Below are 20820 nucleotides of genomic sequence, written 5' to 3'. Positions count from 1 at the left end.
ATCCCATGTGCACCGACGCTCGGTCAATGCTGGAAGCTGGAAGTAATAAATGTTAAAAGTTTTTATTCCATTCTTTCCCCCACACTGCCTCTCCCTCTCTCCCTCCTGCTGCATCCCCCAGGTCGAGAGAAACGAAAATATTTGTACATTCCTTCGCATTCCGGTGCTGTATTTCATTTTTTTTGTACATTTTTTTTTGCCCACTCGCTTCCTAAGCCCTTGAGACAAACTTCATACGCTTGACGGCACGAAAAACGTGCCTCATCGGAGTAATATTTCCATTTATCTTCCGCTCGCTTTCCCACCACCACGCGTTATGACGCCTCCCACAAGCTGTAGTTTCGAGCGAGCACACAGACACACACCCACCCACGTATGGCACAGCCGTACGGTCGTACAATTTAGTTTCCGTAAACATATGGTCGTGCCCGGGCCCACTTCCGGCTCGCTGTGGGAGCATGTGGGAAGTTTTGTTCAGTTTTTGCGCCTCCCCCCGGGACGTTGCAATGCACATGCCCGCTTGCACAGGCCGTCCCGGTGCGGCCAGGACCCGCGTGTGGCCTCTAACAACGAGCGCATACCAGCGCAGGACCGGAACGCGGAAACAGCTGCCCCTTTTTCGGTGGCTCGGTACGATCGTAAAGAAGCATCGCCGACCATCGCGTCGGTCGCCAGTGGGTGAAGCTAAGTTTTAATTATTTTCCAATGGCACGTGGGCGCGTGGGCCGTGCGCCCACAAACCGCATTGTTTTCAATTAATTTTCAACAACAAAAAAATGGCGCCCCACCCGCGCGCTTAGTGTGGACGATGATCGGACGTACCTCGTACCGGGGCGATCGGAAATGTAATGAGAAAAGTTACGGGTCAAGCCAAACGGAACCGGACGATTATTTCATCTGTCGAGGTTGGTGGAGTCACGGCCATGGTTGCCTCACAGCACACTCTAGCAGGTTGGTGTTTGAATCGCTAAAAAAAAGAAGCAATGCGAAAAGTGTGCGATGTTTTTTGTTTACGTTTATTTTGCAAATGTCATTCGCTACCGTCGCAACTGTCAAAATCAAGAAAACGCAGCAGCATATGAAAACGGAAACAAATTACGATTTACGGCGGACGCACAAATCGGCGATTAAGCGAGCAAACACAAATAAGACATCCGTTTTCTTTTTCTTTCCAGTTTTTTCTTTCTCCCCTTTGCCCGGCTCGTAGATCAAAATGTTTGTTTGATCATTATTACTACGCATTCGTGTACCCCGCCATCATCCATCAAATAACATGCAATCGCTCGAAAACTTTCCCAACGCCGCCAGCCCGTGCAACCGTTGAGTTATAACGCGACATAAATTATGCTTACGTAGCGCCGTAACTGCGCGCCATCAAAAATACACCGTTCCTTGATCGCCGCCCTGAGTGTCTTTTCTGACGCGTAGCGTCCGTGCTCGTATGAAGACATTTAATATCCGAGGTCGCGATCACTTCAAACAGGTTGAACTTGGAATCCACGCAACATGGATCACTTTCGCTCGCTTTTACGGGCGTTTTGTGATGGCGAACCCGCGGCGTGAAAGCACAGGCCCTCAGTACGCTAATATATGGCTGGGTGCCATAAACCTGATTGTTATGGTTATGACACTCATTTTCCACGCTGATAAGAAAAGGTGGCCGTGCGCCGGGCAAATCACTTTCTCCCGACATTGGTGGTGGTGGTGATGGGTCGCCTTCGCTCGTTGTGATGGTGGTAGATGGTGGATGATTGATCAAAGCAGCCCGGTTTGCATGCCAAACGCGACGCAGAAAGGACCCACGAGCGGCAGCGGCACCCAAGCACCGTTCATCGTAAACATCCTGAAGTGGACAATCAATCATTGTTAGCCGGTGGTTGGGTTGGGTTGGTGTTGTTGCGCCCGCCAAACAAATACGTCTTCATTCGGCTGAACGAATGCAATATTAATATTTGATATCTATTTGTTTAATGAAAAGTAAATACCGCCCGGTCCGAGGTGGTTTTGCGGTGGCGGTAACTTTTCGTTCCACCAGCAGCAGGGAAATGAGTAGGCAGAATGGCGTGCGAGCGGCGGGAAAAGCCTCTAGGCTCTGGGATCGGGGGCTGATCCTGACACCGGGAAGCACCCGACCGAAACGACGCTCGCTCCCGCTCGCTATTTCCTTCCAAAGGTTGCCCTTTCGCTGGCTTTACTCGACTCCACCCTCGCACGTTTCCAGTGAAATTCGCGCCATTTTCTCGCTGGCCCACCGCTGCGCGCTGAAGATGATGAAGTAAAACCCATATAAAATGATGTACGCCTTTGACGCTCGCAACATAATAATCATGATCGTAATGTTTGGCCATCAACAACAATGATGACAGCGCCAGACAGCCACACGCGGTGTCCGTTGCCGTCGCCGACGCCGTCTCTTCGCTTCATTTTCCACCATTTTTTATGTTTCGGTTCTTTCATGTTTTCACCTTCTTTTTTTTTGTTTTGGTTTTCGTCAGTTCGCTCGCTTGTTTGGCTCTTCCCAGGCCGACGGCGCTAAGCAGCCCGTTTTTCGCACCCTGTCCAAAATGGGGCAGCCCGTAACCCATCGCGGCACAACATCCGGGGCCAGATTTGAAGGGGCTGCTGGCAAATCGAGGCGGCTGCAAAAGTTACTGCTACATTTTACACTCCGTTCCGCCAGCATGAGCTCGAACGGTGGGCTGCTCGCCCGAAATAGCCCCGAAGAATGGGAGCCAAATCGAAACGCCATTGCATGGAGCGCGCGTGTACTCGGTGTGTGTTTTATTTTGTGCTTTATGAACCATCATCTGCGCCTAAGTATCGCAGCTGCACAGCTGAAAGCTTGGCCCTCGAATGGCCAAGAAATCGTACCTTTTTGGTGCTTTTTTTTTGAAGGGGGAAAAAAGGAAAAATGATGCACGGATCAGCATTCGCCGGGGACTCAAAAAAGCAGGTGCGCCGGTACACACTTTTTCATGTTCAGTTGGTAAACATACGATTAAGGGGTCAATGGAACTCGACATACAACTGGCACTGATCTTAAGAATAGAATTATGAGAAGGTCGAAATAATACGGAACTTTAATCTTTCTTCTATTTGGGCCTGTTTTTTTCTAAATAAAACAAAACTAACAAAACACCGATCAGTTGAATGCAGATCATTTATGAGATTGGCCTAATATTGACGTATAATGTACATATACTGCTTTTGAATTCTAAAACTCACTGTGTTTCGAATCCTGTGCTGTGAAATTGAAAATTTAAGTTAAATTCCTCTTAGCCTTTGAAGTTTTTGAGTATTATTTGATCTCACAATGCACTACCTACATGCTGAGTATTGCATTTTGAGATCAAATAATCCTCAAAAACGTGAGAATAATATAGCTGCTGCATGTGTGCACCTTTCGGTTTGTTCTCTATTCATCCCCAAAACTATGCAGCCCAAAGTAATAAGCTACACACCTGTGGTTTATTCCAAGTATAACTCTGAGCTGAGGAGAATTACTGGCTTAGCTTCATCATTCGTTTCGTTTTTTGTTATTTTTTTTTGCTTTTTTTGCTTTTGTTATTTTTTTTTGTTGATATAACCGAATTAATCTAAATATTTTTCGAGTCGCTTTTCTTCTACGTATAAAGCATAACAAAATTTGCTCTAATCATTATTTCAGCAATCAGAAGTTGTTTGAGTTTCGATAAGGTAATTTGTCTTTCTAATTAAATAAACTTAAGTAGTTCTATATTCAAGTTCTAGTTCTAACAAAACAAATAAAAATATAAAAATTTTATTCAACGCTCAAAATACTCCATTAATGCATACTCCATTAATAGAGCTTTTAATAAATTGTTGATTCGAACAGCTTTATGCGCTACACAATAAACAAAATATGCTATTGAGCAATTGACGCAATCTAAAGCAAATACCCAATTGTATGGGGATTGATACAAGCTGATATGTTTTGTCTGCCATTATGGTACGTCCAACACCAGATCCTGTGGGCCGATAAATTCATTGGAAATGAAACTCAACCATGTCACCATAATCAGCTAGAATGTTACCTTCGAATCGATTGTAATCGTTCGTTTTGGTCAAAGACTGAACCGCCTGGAAACTACTACAACTGCGACCGTAAGATATGTGGCAAAGTTTCTTGGGTAACCGGCAAAGGCTTAATTATATTAATGTTAATGTTCAGCTTATGCACGGTGCTATCATAACTAACCACGCTCCCAGAGGTTTTCCCCACCAAGAACCACAACCTTTCGCATAACGTCATGTCCAGCAGGCAAACTACCGAGAGCGGCACACTTTAGCCCACGCCAGAATGGCGCAAAACTATATACTTGGTACGAAATGTGTTCTCAATGGGAGCTACGCAACGTGAAACTGCGCTAGTGTCGGTCGAGTAAACTCGATTTTTGGATGCGAGAGCACGTAAATACACGAACCCGAAACGTACCTCACCTCGTGCACTTGGGGGGTAATGGTTAAGTAATTAACTTGTATTGCTGAATTTATGAGCCAACACAGATGGCATACAGAACACCGAGCATGTCACATTCGCCAAACATTTCGCCACTATTTTGCTAGTGTAAATAAATGTTAACACGATCGCATGAAATGGATAGAGATTTTTACATCACTAAATTGAAAGCCATAGTAAATGTGTATCAAATGCTGCGAATTATTGCAATTTTATTACTGCAATTAATTTTTTTTATTATAAAACTTTATAAACAACTCTGAAACATCGTTAAATTTTTAAGTTCACGAAAAACTACCTTTCAAGTTCGAGTTCTAGAATCAAACAATTTGATTAACTTGGAAAATAGTACATCTATTTTTAATCATTTTGTTTAGTTTGTTTGTATTGACACCCCTAAAATATAGTTAAACTAACCAGCTTGCAATTTTGAAGTTCGCTTTCTATTATCGAGCAATTTACCTAACATAAAAAACGCTCCATATTTTTTGAATCATTTTCCTCACAAATTCTGTCATGCCAAATATGACAATATTACGATATAATACACAATTTTGTTTGATAATTTTTGTACCAGTTGCCAACGAACGTAATTCCAAGTAAATCCAACACATCCTAGAAACTAACTGCATTCTTTAGGTACATGAAAGGAGAAAAAAAACACACATTTTCCGCTACGTCCTTTGGTGCCACGGCGGAAAGAGGCAAACATTTACCGCTATTTATCCTTCCGATTGCGCCACGCGATAGCGCTTCGTTTGCCTAAATGATTACGTACCCGAGGCTGCTCGAGGCAACGATGAATGGTTCGCGGCAAAACAAGCCATCTGCATCCGGGCGCTCATTTGCCGGCTATCAGCTACAGCCCGTCAAAAGGATACAAAACCACCCGCCCTATCTGTCAAAAGGAAGGCACAATAACGGGAGCTCCAACGGGCACAGTGTAAGGACTAAAAGGAGAAAAATCTTTTAATTTTCCAGAAATGCACAGACCACTATTATTATAGCAATCAGTTTAGCCGAAGAAAAGAGCGGCCAGATCATACCGCTGACAATGGACCCGAAGTACCCGGGTGGGTTTTGTTCCTTACGCTCTTTTGTTCCCGGAATTCCTTCCCATCCTTTCGTTTTTTCGTTTTTGTTTTTTTTTTTTGAGCGGTATAATGCCACCTCTAGCTTGCTGTTGCTGACTGGCTGGCTGGGTGGCGTGGATGCTCCTTTTCTTTTGCTATTATTTGCCTCCCGCTTTTCTTTCGCAAATGCGGGTAATGTCATCGAGTGCCTGTTGCTGGCAGGGATGGTTCATTCCTCAGCAAAAGGGCCGAACGGTGCCACGCAGTTGCCGGTTTTGTGCACAAATGAAGAGCGCTCGCAACGAGTCCGGGCATAAGAAATAGCGTGGTAAAAGCGAGCAACAACAACGGCAACAACAAAAACGCACCGAGCACCATCACGGATTCCGTGCAAGTTCCGTTACCTTACACTTGGGGGAAAGTTTCATAATTTCCGGCATGGTTTTGATGCAAGATAGCGAAGGGACTGTGAAGCAGCCCTTCTCATGATTGTCCCATGATAAGTGTCCAGGCGGTGGCAGCATTGCAGGAGAAATGAACAGCACATACACACACGCAAAAAAAATACACCACGCCACTTTCTCGAAAGGCCAAGCCGGCCAAGTCTTTGAGCTTGCGCTGAAGCTGAGCGAAAAGTAAACGAAGCAGTTAATAAGGGCTAATGACATATTCGAGGCTTTTGTGCTCAGAAGCAAACTCGTGCCGCAAAATGGCTTTATCGGGTGCATAAATTATCTCCCAATACGGTTGACTGAATCGAGAGCTTTGTTTTGTTCGGCTGACGCGGGAATTAACAATCTTTTTTAACATCTAAAAGAATCGTACGCATTGTTTGCCTACATAATTAGACCATCCATTTTAGTAATGATGCGCATTATGCAATGCTGATTTTTGTTCCATTAAATTGGTCCCATTTCAATACAAGTTTCTTCTTCATATTGCTTGTGGTCGCTACAGCTCAAAACTACTAACTTAACCTGTGATACATTCAACTTTCCCATCGTTTGGAATGCAAAAAAAAGGGAATGATTAAGTTCAAAGGGTAAAGGTTGCCTGTTTACGTTTGTTGAAAGAAACGTTCTGTTGAAAGAAACTTTCCGACACGCCGAAGGACATCACACCTCGTCTGTTTCCTTAACAAACTTCAACGCATCGAACCCTTGTCACGCGATTGAATAGTGTGTTTTTCCTGTCGATCCTACCTCCACAGACATCCCATCGGATTCTTTGCGGGGCTACCCAACGGTTAACGGCTAACGGAAATTGATCGCATCACTTTTCTTCGACAAAGCATCAACAAAATCGTGGTTCTTGCCGTGCCACAGGCTTCGCGCATCGCGTCTACGTTAATTTAAACCGATTCATGCGCCGTATGTAAATTTGAAATAAAAACACCCCGCCAGGGAACGGCGACAGGGAAAGAAAAGCCAAACAACTCCAATTAAGGCACCCAAATGTTTATCATCTCCCCCACGGCGCCAGACAAAACCGCAATTCATCAATATTAAAACCGCCAATCAGCAAAATAGAGAGCCTGCTGTAAGGCGAACGTATTGTGTTCCACTCGTGCACTCCTTCTTCCAGGCCGCATAACAAATGCAGCACACTGAGGAACATAAACAATGACGAGTTTCCGGCCGTCGAGCTAGCGCCTTCCGTGCTTTGCTGACGAATACCTGCAAGTTTAATGACAACCCCTCACTGACGAGGGCGCCAAGTCGGTGCAAATAGCTGCAAACAAGTACAAAAACAGACACCATCGGGTACCCCGTCGAAAGTAAAATAAAAAAAAGAAACGACTACGAGGATCTCTTGTCTCTTTTTTATTTATTTTGAGCTCTTGTTTCTTCAATGACCACAACATTATCATGCAGCGCCCGGCCATTGGCTCCTGCTGCTGCTGCTGCTGCTGATGGTGGTGCTGCTGGTGGTATAGAAAAAAAAAAGCATGTTTTCCTGCCCTGCTCTCATATTCCGGGCACGTACCAAGATTATGGGACCTTCTTTTCCACCAGCAACTGTAACTGCCAGTGCGTGCATTTTATATCAACATTTTCCTACATTTCATCCATCCCGCAAGCCTCCCGCAATCGTGTGCCTTTTTGGCCACGCCGTCACGAACCATGAGCCCCGCGCTACATCTGTGTGAATTGGAGCGCCAGATAAATTTTACGAGCCGGCGCGAGAACACGCTGCCGGTTGCAACTGTTTATGAACAATCCGGAATGTGTCTTGGTTGGAACGGTTTGGCCCTGCCGTGGCCGCTCATGCACACCAGCAAATGGAAAGCGTACGGAAGGGTTATGTATTTGCGAGCACTTCCGCTTTTTTTCTTTTTTTTTTTGGGAGGCTGGTGATGAATATCAAAACGCTCCAGCATCACTCCAATCACGCGAAGCATGATCAATCACAATTTTTGGCCAACGCCAGCAGGGTGGCTGCTTTACCTGACCTGTCCTGATATTGAGCTGCGTTGTACGTGGATTAAAGATTTGTTGGCATACATTTCCTATCGAGTAAAGGTACTGAAAGTTAAAGGCTTGTTTGTGTGTTTCGAAAGCTTATTGTTATGCAATAATACTCTCGTTCATGAGAATACGGAATTTCTTTAGCTTGTGTTTGTATTTTGTTCTAAAAGTTTTCTTTTTATTAGTTTAAGGGTTGAGGAAACATTAGTTGAGGGTTGTTGACATGTTTCAACAACCGGTAAATTTAAAAGTATATGTTACATATATAGTATAAGTGTATGATATTCAATTGACCTTTCTGACACTGGTGGCAGCATTCCAACTTAGTTTTCGGTATAAATTCAGGGATATGAATCAAAAGCATCTAAACCAATGCATAACCTCAATAAAACATTCTTACTGAGTGGTTCACGATTGAAAATAATCATTCAAGACATATACCGATTTAAATATCATTCCAAGATTTACCAAGTGGGATTCCAAACAATGTTTCAGAACAAAACTAAAAAAAATATGTTTCATTCAATTGACAAGAAAAGCATAAAATGTTTTAATTATGCAGTTGCGCACTAATGGAGGCGCCCAGTATTTTGTAATATCTTTTTTTTTTAAATAATCTACGCGCTAGTTTATCGGTTTTTACTGTTTCCAAAGTTGCAAAACTATGCATATACGATAAAAACAATAATTTACACTGATAGATCTTGTTGCGATTGTTGTGCTGAGTTTTAAATGGACTTATTTTTTTTTTTAAATAGCCAAATGGAGACGCCCAGTCTTTTATTACTAAACGCTATCAAAAAAACTATCATACATGAAAATGAAAATATAAAAGCAATAAAAAAATGTTTCACCAATACATTTTATCCCTTATATTTGCAAACATCTTCCAACGCAAGTTTTGTCGCAGTTAGAATATTAGAATTATAAAACCACTCTAAAAACAAATTGAATCAAACAGCAGCTAGAACGAAAAGTGTCCCATTAAACTGAGTTTGAAGTTGCTGACCCGTTTTTACTGCAGCTTGATCTCGTTCCAATCAGAATTATTATCAAAAACCCTCACTAGGAACTTTTGAATCGCCTTACGAAACGAAGCAATTGTGGACAAATTTTGCCTCGCGCTGCTAATACGCTGCCGGTACACCGACAAGGAATGTCATCCCGCAATCCCATTCAACGAAAGAGTTTACTCCGCTTTTATCACACCCTATCGCGATTCTGCCAAAGTTATTGCGCTAGTTCCGTCCGCTACCCTGTCCTAGCTCTGCTGCACATTTATCTAATGTCAATCGGCTCCGAAGGATTTGAGCGTGTTTGAAGCGCACCAAGTTTTTCACTTTCGTTCGCGCATTCGAGAACCCCGTACAAGTCGTTTCATGTTGCATTAGAAACCATTGAAAGAAACGTACTAATGATTTGGTATGCAATTGCTCGCGGATTACTTCCGCTACGAAGTTTGTCCTCGCTCCGTCGGCGCTTCGGCGTAGTGCCGCACGAGGACCGGGTTTGGCCGCAAAACTTAAGAAATCCTACTTTTGAAAACTCAATTTACCTGCTTTCGAAGGCGGAAAAGCAGCTCCACAACTGCACAAACTTTGGGCTGTGTGCGGCGTGACGCGCGGCGAAGCGCTTCCGAGGATGCCGAAACTGGAACTCAAACGAACCAAATATCAAAACCCGTTAAACTCCCGGAATAGCGCGGAATGCAATCGTGAAACAGCCGTAACCACAAACGCCCACTCGGTGCATAAACTTTCCGCGGCATTCGTTTGTGCTTATGCGGGCGTGAGTGAGCATGGGGTTTATTTTTCGTATCAATGTGTCGTTTTCGTAAATTATACTCAATTGTTTGCATTTGTTGAGATGGACATTAGTAGTCCTATACGCTACGTGAGATTTTTGCGATTGCAATCACTTCTGTGAACTGTGTATGTGGAGTCTAGTCTTTGAAATGTAAGCTTAGTTTCCTTTTGAAATGATTATTTTTCTTAAGATATGTTTTCTTTATTTTCAAATTCTTTTTTAAATGGTTTCACATAAAACTTTCTAATGTCCTTACAATGATGTAGAAATGATAAAATGGTATGAACGTTCTTACATAGATTCTTCCTCTTCTGCTTTGTTTATTTTAAAAAATGCATCCCAAATTACCACCGCACCTGCATCACGAACCAATTCAGGAATTAATTCAGCAATCTAATTAAAGCGTCATCTGCATCATATTCAACCCATCGTATCGCCATGCGGTACCATTTCATCAATGTGGTCTGATTTCGGTACCATTTCATGTGAAGTGCCCATGTCGAGCAAACAACCCTACGCCCGCCCAGCCAGCGACACATAGCCATTTTGGTGGAGCTGTCGTTACGACTCCACATGCCCACTGCCTGCTTAAAATATACCCACCCCACTCGCCACCCCGTGCCCGTCCCGTGTGACGTACAAAAATAATGAGATTATAAATATTTCATGACTTGCTGTAGTGATAATGCATTATAAATGTGTGAACGTCGTAAGTAAGCCGAGCCGCACCGAAGCACGAACTGCAATTGCGATTCCACAGCATGCCGACATGCGGTTACGTTTTTGTGCCTTCATTTTCGCGAATCTTTTTGCCCGGGCTGGGTATATTTCCTGAGTAACTTACTGCTTCAACCGGGCCCTGGTGATGGCTTCTCGGCCAGTCGGCATACTTTTCGTTCTTCTTCTTCTTCTTCTTTTTTCTCCTGTTCCAACTGGCCGTCCATTAGACGTGTCTTGGCGAGGCACTAGGCACTCGAAAGCGCGACTAAAAGCGCGCAGACACAGAAAATATGACTTGCTTCGTCAGCAGCTGACTCGTTTAATCCGGATAATGCAATTTTCCATCCCAGAACCGCTAACCGGGGGTACTTTATTGTAACCCCTTGTCATGCTATTATGAGTACAGTAAGCAAAATAACTAAGTTTACTTTAGAGTTTCGCATTCTTTTCCGTTTTTGTTTTCGTACCCACCGAAGGATTGTAGCATTCCATATACACGTAAGGAGGTTTCACCGGTACTTTTATTTTGGCTTCGCTTAAAGGCTTATTACATTTCCCAGAAAGGCTTACGCTCTTTAAATTCGTATGATGTATGTAAGGGAACTGTACGGCATTTAGAACTCAAGTTAATCACGAAGCTAAATATACGCTGTCAAAATGACCATGACCAACTGGCATGTTTTGAAAATGGCTACAATATCCTTCGATAGTCATCCAAGCAACCAACCATTGAACGGTTACGTAGCCAGAATAATGCCACATACCTATGGCATGTTTTACAATCGTAAAAACGCCTGCTTCGACGCGATCATGCGTATGTTACTTTTTAACATTCCAACCGGATTAAGTTACATTGCACACAATCGCACTACGTGCCGCACAAACGTGCCCCGTGCCATTCCGAAATGTGCCCGTTAAAGCGAATGTCGAGCGGGAGCGAGTTGAAAAAAAAATAGCGATCATCGAGAATACAAAGCCCGCGGCGCTCTTATTAGCACATCGCACGTACCCGGCACCCATCAAACCATCATTTGCAAAACCGATTGCAATGCTTTCCCTGCTCTGGTCTGTCCCCTCAACCGCATGCTTGTGGCAACATTGATCGCATGAAACCAGCCCACTCGGCTGAAAAACAAACATCACGCAACGGCTCCCCGTGAGGTCCTGTCGCCGCACGCTTCCGTGCGCGCACGGAAAAGGCACAGCAACTATTGACGAGCGGTAAACACTAATTGAATGAAACCGGAATGTTTTATCCGCCTGCACCGGCACCGGCGAAACGACATTCCTTCAAATCAGCGAGAAGCGCTCCGAACGCAGTCTACTGGACTGCGATTAAATCGGTGTTGATTACATTCCAATTTTAGCACTTTGAAGTCAATTTTGTGGAACGAATTTAACAAATATTCCCGGGCTGTGGGAATATTTTCACCAAAGTATCAATAGTAGCGTCTTTTTTATCTCTCTCTCTCTCTCTATTGCTTTCCCTTCACCAAACGATCTTGTGTAATGAATCGCTTCCAAAAATCGTTCTCCGCGCAGTGAAGGTTACACTTTCGTTTGCCGAGGCACATCCGTTGAACGGAAGGTATACGGGCCACCGAACAGGGCGAGGCACTAACAGTATTTTGATTCAATTTGCTTACTGATTGATGGTAAACATTTGTGTGCCATCATTGTGATATGAGAACAATCCGTTTGCTGTTTATTTGATTTCTCAAAATGTTTATCAACACAAACATGGCGTATTTGAACGTTAAATACCGTTCGGTACGCGACACACCAGGCACATGCGCCACAAAGGATTGAATCGCATGCTTTGTGCGATCCGAAACACCCGTTATTGTGTCCATAATTCTGTTCAAAATTGAACCTTTTTTTCAAGACCAAGGGTGGTTTTTTTTTTGGAATATTGAAGAGGTAGAGATATTGTGTGTAGCAAATGCTCGCCAGCATTGGCAGAATACATCTTGTTTTCTTGAGGTTGAAAAAAATAAAGGCATTGAAAGAGAAATCGAAGCAAAGCATAATATGCATAATATGTGCAGAGTGCGCATAACAGGAGTTCCATTCACACATTTTCTTACCATGCAAATGTGTTTTGAAAACATTTAAGAAACAGAAAAAAACCCATAGTATATGTTGTACACATTAAACCACAAAATGGAATATACTAAATTGTTGCATTCGATTGAAAAATTGTTAACAGGCACTCAGTGTTATATTTCCTGAAAATAAATGTATTAAAAAAATTGCTGACTACATCACAAAGAGGTAGCCCAATATCTTTTCAATGAATATATTTTACTATTGTAAAAAATTCCAACCAAATGCCCACTCAAGGTCAATTCAACTGCAGTTCCCGTTCAACGATCCCCATTTCAGACCGCGACGTGCTTTGGTGAATATTCATTTGCCGTAAAAGAACAAGGACACTTTATTTTGTTTTTAAATTGACTCCGTAATAAACAACTCTGTTTGCGTAATTTGGTGTCTTGCGTTCGGCTATCGTACCGAAACCGAAAGAACCAAACGATCATATCGGTTGTTCGCTGTGCGCAACCAATTTGCATGTTCGGTTGGCCGCGTTTTTTGCCTTTTGTTTTAATTATAACTTCAGTAATCATATTTAAGTTTTCCAATAAAAATTAAGCGAATTTATGATTTCATTCCACGAAGCTCCAGCGATGTAAAGCCCCAAAAAAGAGAACGTACTGACCCGAATGTAACCGTACGTGCCGTTGTCGGATGATGGCCGTTCGCCCCAGGCTTCCAGGTATGTATGTTTTTTATTTAGTACAAAAGAGAGTTAATACCTCGTGTTGATATGGAACGGTGGATGTAATTCTGAAAATTGTACAACGAGCAATAACTTTGATCTTAAAATATGTTTAAAAATGTGTCCAATTGGAGATTATAAAAACCAGCAATTAATTATTATGTAAAATCGAGAAAGATCTATAAATTCAACTAAATATTATTGAATCATATGATTCAACTAGATATTATTGAATCATAAAACATGTAACTTTATGATGGGCTGTATGTAATGTTTTTCGTATCAAAATTAAATTTAGCTTCTTGTATTTTTTTTTTCACAGAGAGTAATTTTTTAATACATATTTGAGCCAATTTCTATGTCAGTAATTGTATCTGCATAAACACATTTTTAATTTTTTTTTGTATGCATAAACAAAAGTTTAACAAAGTTTTATCATTACAAATTACCGCTATGGTTAAATTTCTTTTTCATTTATTTTCAAACAAATGGTTTTTCATTGTTGAAATGCAAAAGCACGATTTTTGGCTCCTGCATAACCCTTGGACGATTAATGTTGTGCGGGGGCCTTATCATCTTTCCTTTCCCATTTCCCTACTGGCCAGCCAGCGCACGTTTCCAGCATACCATCCCCATTGATGCTCGAGCACGTTATGAATAGAATACCGAACGATGGATGGCACAATGGGAAGAAAAACGGCATTTTAATATTCCCCATTTCAACAACATTTGCCAAGCCCGCCAAGGTTAAGCATTTGCTCAGCTTAATTGTCAACAATGTGCCGCAAACCGCACGCTCACGGCAACCAGCCAGCCTCACAAACCGCATGCCAGCGGGCCACCGACACCTAAACCACATGAAAGATTAATACTCCCTAAATGCAACCTCATATTTCATAGCCCACTCCCACGCTGGAAAGAAAAGTACACCCAATTTCGCTAAGTTCCCGACCCCCGACCCGGTTCCGGGCGCCACGAAACGGATCGGTCAATATGTGTAATTAAAAGCCATTCGTCATACTATCCTCGCCGCCGTCGCCGTTGACCGCTGTGCGATCTTTACCTAAACGAGTCCGGGAGCCCAGATCTGGGCACTCCGTTATAAATGATGTCGGATATTCATCGCTGACTCGGCACGGAATTATTATATCTTACTCTCGTGCGTCCGGCGAGCTTCTCTTCCAAAGGGCAGCCAGGCCACTGCTCCATCGGGTTCGTTCAGCTTCGGTCAGCTTTAGCGCAAGATGTATGGTTCCTTCATGATCCGGTGCACGGGGGTTGAAACAAAAATGGACATTGACACGAAATGATAATAAATTGCCCCATCGAAAACGGGACATCGCACCCGGTCCCGGGTGGCCAATCGGTTGCTGTTTTTTTTTTTTTTTTTTGGGGGGGTGAAATGTTGGAAAATTATACGCAAACGATACCCGGATTTAACTTTTCGGAAACAATCGCTCCCATCAGCTCCCAGGGTCACAGATTGCTTGAAAGGGTCCGATAACACATAATAGACCGAAAAAAAAACGCACGAAAATAAATTATAATCAAACACGCACACACACATTCGGATATTGTGCGTAAACCAGCGGAGCAGAGATCCTAACTGAAGCGGTTTATATTTGCTGCTAGAAAAATGAGCTTATTTCACGTGTCTTTCGCGCATGTTACTCATCATCTGGATATTCGACCTTCACATTACCCGCCTGTTCGTAGCTTCCGTACTCCTCCACCAGTTCTGACAGGTTTTTCTCCATCTCCGTGAATTCCGCCTCGTCCATTCCTTCGCCCGTATACCAGTGCAGAAATGCGCGCTGTCGGTACATGGTCCCAAACTGATCCATAATGCGCTTGAACAGCTGCGTGATGGCCGTCGTGTTGGCGATGAATGTGGCCGCCATTTTCATGCCTCGCGGTGGCACATCACAAATGGCCGACTTGACGTTGTTCGGGATGAAGCTGCAGAATGACATCTCTTGCTTCGAGCGCACACTAGCCATGTGTTCTTCGATCATACGCGTCGAAAGTCGACCTCGGAAGATCGCCGCTGCCGTCAGGAACGTCCCAGCTTGAGGATCACAAGCCGCCATTAGGTTATTCCGGCTAAACAGCTGATACACGAGCTCGGGCACGGTTGTCTGACGATAACACGCCGCATCACGACAACATAAAGGGGCGAATCCGGGGACAAAAAAGTGCAACCGACGGTACGGCACCATATTCGTGAGCAACTTGCGCAAATCGGAGTTCAGCTGGCCCGGATAACGAAAGCTACACGTAATGCCCGCCATTGTGGACGCGATCAGATGGTTGAGATCATCCAGCCCCGGTATTGGGAGTCGCAGTGTGTTCACACAGATGTCGTACATGGCTTCATTGTCGAGACAGAACGTTTCGTCACTGGAACGAATCATCGAGCTAAGTGCGAACAGGGCGTTGTACGGTTCAACCACCACCTCGGACACCTTCGGCGAAGGGATAACGCTGAACGTGTTCGTAATTTTGCCCGGAAAGTGATCCTTAAGCGTTTCCAGCAACCGTGTACCCAGCCCAGATCCGGTGCCACCACCAATCGAGTGCACTAGCTGGAAACCCTGCAGACAATCGCATCCCTCGACAAGACGACGCGTGTGATCATCGATCTGATAGAGAAGATCTGCACCCTCGGTATGATAACCACGGGCCCAGTTATTACCAGCGCTCGTTTGCCCAGCGATGAAGCTATCCGGCGAATAGAGATTCCCGTATTGACCACAACGGATGTAGTTCAGTGAGCTTGGTTCGAGATCCGCAAAGATCGCACGTGGTACAAAGTTGCAGCACGGCGACTCATCGAAGTAGACGTTGATGCGCTGCAACGGCAGATAATGCTCTCCCACGAACTGCCCGGACGTGTTCAGGCAGTGCTCTTCGCAGATGTACTGCCAAAAGTTTTCCGCCACACGGTTACCACATTGGCCGAGATGAAACACTACAATTTCTCGCATATTTCTTCTGACGTTTCTATTTTTTTTATTTATTTTCTAATTAAACTTCCCCTCAGACGCACTAGAATTTGGAGCCGCAACTGATTGACATTATTTTGAGAAAATAGCGCATTTCATGGCATTGGTTTTGTCATAGCCTACATAGCATAGGCTCCATCATCGATGTCTTCGATCTGCTTCAAATATATGTCAGTGACAAAAAGGTGATCGTAGTATGCTTATTGGGTTTATTTTCCCCATGCAACGAAAGTCGCTTTTCTACGCATCACCCGCACCAGGTTTTCATCATAAATGAGATGCAACGTGAGACCGTGCATCCGAAATAATGCAGTGCTACTCGTGCTGCACTGCGGAGCCATTTCCTATTCATATGAACTAATAACGACTATCAATTGAATTCCTGCCAACACATTCAAAATTGGCATTTATCTTAATGCGATTTTGAATATTGATACACAAACTACATATTTTATCACCGCCGCTGTCGCCGCCGCCGCCGCCAGCGATGTCCTTAGTCCTGGAGCATCTCGCTGACAGTCAGAGACGGCGCTCGCTCGCGTTTCCGCCTAGAAGGGTCGCTCTCAGCACGCAGAACCGAAGCCAGCCGGTTCCTCCCTCGTGGCTCGTTTCGGTGGCCGGCCGCGCGCCCACAAGCCTCTATTAATTCAGTGCAAAATTGATGTACCCTAATTACCTGTGATTAAGATTGATGCTGTTTACTTGCGAGCGCATTGCCAGCGCGCCAACCGAGTACGGGCGGCCCAGGCGGCAAATGGAAAGGATAAAACATTCAGCAACATCACAACGAGCCAAATGGGATCCGGTGTCCCGGTCCCACCGGGGGGAAATGCCGTAAATTGGAAAGTTAATTATTCATCGGGCCCACCCCGGAAAAAGCGACATGGCTTGTGGGTTTGATTTGTTGACCGTGCAACCCCGTGCCGTTCGGTGGTGCCTTTTTTGGCGTGATGTATAGTTTTCTTGGGCGGAACTTCTTCGCATACGGAATGAGCTGGCCGTTGCCGGGCTAGCAAAACTTATTAATTACAGCCGGCGAATACCGATTTACCCGCGTCTCGCCGTCTTTTCGTGGCAAAACCTCACGCCCTGAGCAAGTCCAAGTGCTCGGGATCGATTTTGGGCCGGCCAATGGAGAAAGCCTACCGGGACCGGTTGGGGAGCTGCCTTTTTCTGTGCTTAACTTTCGAGAGTCCTCGGTAACGAGTTTTTAGCCGAACTTTTCGCGCAATTCTTCGCTTGGGGTGGGTTCAAAAAGGGATTATACTGTCAGCGTGTGCAAGTCACTCTGGAATGTGGCTACACAACTTGTACTTTTGTTCTTTCGAGGCACCATCAACGATTATTTAGTTGAAACACGATGTACTGGGTTCGCTTTGAGAAAACTCTTTTGGAAAATACTTCATCCATACGCCATTCAATCAAATTTGTGCCATTATTCGTACTCGGTATTCGATTTTATGCATCATTTAACGTGAATATTTTTCCATATTAGCAGAAGCTTTTCTCAAACATTAAAAATATATCGTGTAAACTTAATATTGATTGTGTACGTGGAAATTCAATGGGAAATAATGCTACACTACTTATATTTTTGTATAATCGAAAATATGTATCGCAGTGAATTATTGGAAATTGAATGTCTGTCATTCGACAAAAAATCCTCTTAACGAAGCGATTTCGTGTTGCCATAACGTAACGCAAAAGCTTCTTTCTTTGGAAATGACTCATATAAATTCCCCACCGGAGGATTACAGAAATTCTACGGCGGAAAATATTCACCCACGCGCCGTCTCTTCCGCAAACTGAAGCTTCCCTTATCCATCACCTACACGATCGCAGTATTTCACCCAAGGATCGTCCCTTAATCAGACGGCTTTCGTGCGACGAAAAGCGCATCCTTGCACAAAGTGCATCGCGCGCAAAACCGCAACCTGCAATCATAATCGTTATTAACATCAATTAAACCCCACCCTGGTGGGCGCGCGATCGGTCACGTGTGCACCTTTGCCCCACCCTTCCTTACCAATTCGACGCCCGTTGCATATGATTGGCTAATTAAGAGCATTATTCTTGTGCGTATAATCCTATTATCGCCGCGAAACACCGCCCTCCGGTCGAACCAGCGCAAGCAAAAGAGCAAATAAATCTCGATCCAGCGAAATGGTACGATTTCCGCCATTATTTACCACATCAATTCAATATTCATTAAATCCCACCCATTACACCCTGCCGCCAACCATCGCCACGTAGGGGTGGGTTCAGTCTTAACCGAGAGTTTTCCACCTCCATGCCATCAACGTCGCTAACAGCCCTGCGAGGACGTGTTAATGTGTCTTTTTTTTTTTGCTTGGCCTCTCACTCCCAATGCCCCTTCAGTCCATCCTTCGGTAGGGGCACCTTTCGATCTGCGGCAGGATCGGAAGTCGGAACCGAACCGACCCGAATGGTTCGGCCACTCCGTAGCACAATTCCCCAACAATCCGTTAAAACCAACCAATCCTCACGCAAAAAGAGAAGCCGACCTTTCGGCGGCGGCCAAAACGGACCAGCGATAATCCCTTAAAGCTCGGCATAACACTTTATGTGCCGCCCGCGTGGCGGTTCCACCGTTGGCGACCACATGAAGGGATCCTTTTTGGGTGCCGGGCGGTCCAACTGCCGGTAGGTGAGCTCAGGTGTCGTTCGAATTAAAATTGCCACCCCCGGGCCTGGTAGCCGGGAATATTGGAATGTATCGAAACGGGTGAAAAATCGCTGGCCTCCCCCAACGAAAATCGTCCGCTCAGGCGGCTGTGACGGCAAAAACCGGAACAGGAACCGGAAAGTGGCCCAGGCTTCGACCGACCGGAAGCCACCGGAACGGATGGACGGCTGGGGGCGCTGTTTTTGGGTGGCGCTACTTGCGAATTAATTTTATTTTAATGGTGCTTTCACGAATTTAATTTCGCCGTCATTCACAAAACGGGCTCCAGCAATTGGTTGCGTGACCGAGACCAAGCGCTCGCCAGCCAGGGAACAAAAGGGCGCCCCCACTCGAAACGATCCAGGGGGGGCGTGAACCCTTTCGCGTGGTGCCATTTGGTATCGATGGGATTTTTCTGTACCCGGGGTGATTTTTTTTGGCTTCAGTTGCTGCCCTTTTATTCAGCGTAAAGTACCCTTTCCGAGTGGGACTACCCTGTTCCTGCCGTCGAGCGATCGAACCCGCCCGATTTGCTTTGCCAACAGCCACTAAACGATGGTACGAACGTACACAGGGCTGGCCGACGGCGCGTACGGTTTCACTGTTCCAATATCCCATTTGGTGCACTGGTGCCGACGATTTTAAGGATATTTTTTTTTTGCTTTTTCGTTCGGCGCAATAAAACGAAACTACAAATTGTTCGCTCACAATTTGCTCCGATCCAAGCGATCGTCGCACAATCGTTCGGACTGTGCGTTCATGGCCAACTTGATTGCGCGAGAGAAATGGAAGAAAAAAAAGCTCCTCAAAGGCGTAAGGCGTCAATCAGGGGTTTGGATATTTCGGATTTTATCGCCAAAAATTACCCCAAAAACTATAATCAGACCGCTCAGGTGATGATGCAGCAGTTAAGAGTTGCAGCGAGGAAGTAGGAAAAAATATTGTTACCTTACGGCGATTGATTGCTTCAATGATAATTCATGTTTTGTTTGCTACAAGAGATAAATCCACTGAAAAAAGTAGTTATACAGTTGCACAAAATTGATCTTATTTTCATGCAGGTAAACTTTGTTTTTTATCAACAGGACAGGGAGGTCCAAATCCCGTAAAGGAATTTCAATGAACAAGGATTTTGGTTTGTTAGAATTAATTTTAAAATACGTACTGCCTGGTAGATATTTATCGTACTGGCGTTAATGTTAACGTTAAAAAAATCATAAACGAAACAAACAATATTCTAATAAATGCATTGCCGAGTTGGAATTGTATTCCACTCAGTTTCACTTGATACATTTTATTTTCTCCAAATGACTTTATTCTTTGAATGTTAGGAACGGAGCCAATTATATTCTCATCATATTCTTTCTTCCTAATAGCGTTACATTGTTCGACAGTATATTGCACTGAGTATATTCACAATGTATCAGCAATTCAAATGAATAAATGTTGCATTGATGGCTAATTTATAAGCACGTTGCATATTTGCTTCAATTCAATTGAAATAACTGCTGATTGATTTCAATATAATCAACCGAAACATGAACATGAATACACCTCCAAATATGAAACATGAATATTAAGGATAAAGACCCCTTAAGATTGTAGAAAGTAAATCAAACAATGAATCAAACATCATAGCAAATTTTTGATGAAAAAAAAACTTACATTCTATTAAATCAAATACAGTTTCCAATTAAGTTATAAATAAATGCAAATAGATATGCACTCCTGTACTAAACCGAAAACATAACGCATTTTACGCGATACTACTCTCCTCAGCTGCGCAGGAGCATCATTATTAGG

At 44.0% G+C, this 20820-nt stretch overlaps 1 protein-coding gene across 1 annotated transcript; it reads right to left on the bottom strand.

The window, feature by feature from the left end:
- Positions 1-14993: 14993 nt before the first annotated feature.
- LOC128723319 (tubulin beta chain-like) lies at positions 14994-16313 on the bottom strand. Its single transcript, XM_053817048.1, has one exon. The coding sequence runs from the start codon at positions 16311-16313 to the stop codon at positions 14994-14996; it is 1320 nt and encodes a 439-aa protein (XP_053673023.1).
- Positions 16314-20820: the final 4507 nt, after the last annotated feature.

Source organism: Anopheles nili, chromosome 3, assembly GCF_943737925.1.
Source record: "Anopheles nili chromosome 3, idAnoNiliSN_F5_01, whole genome shotgun sequence".
NCBI classification, from domain to species: Eukaryota; Metazoa; Arthropoda; class Insecta; order Diptera; family Culicidae; genus Anopheles; species Anopheles nili.
This window is presented reverse-complemented; position numbering and strand designations above follow the sequence as displayed.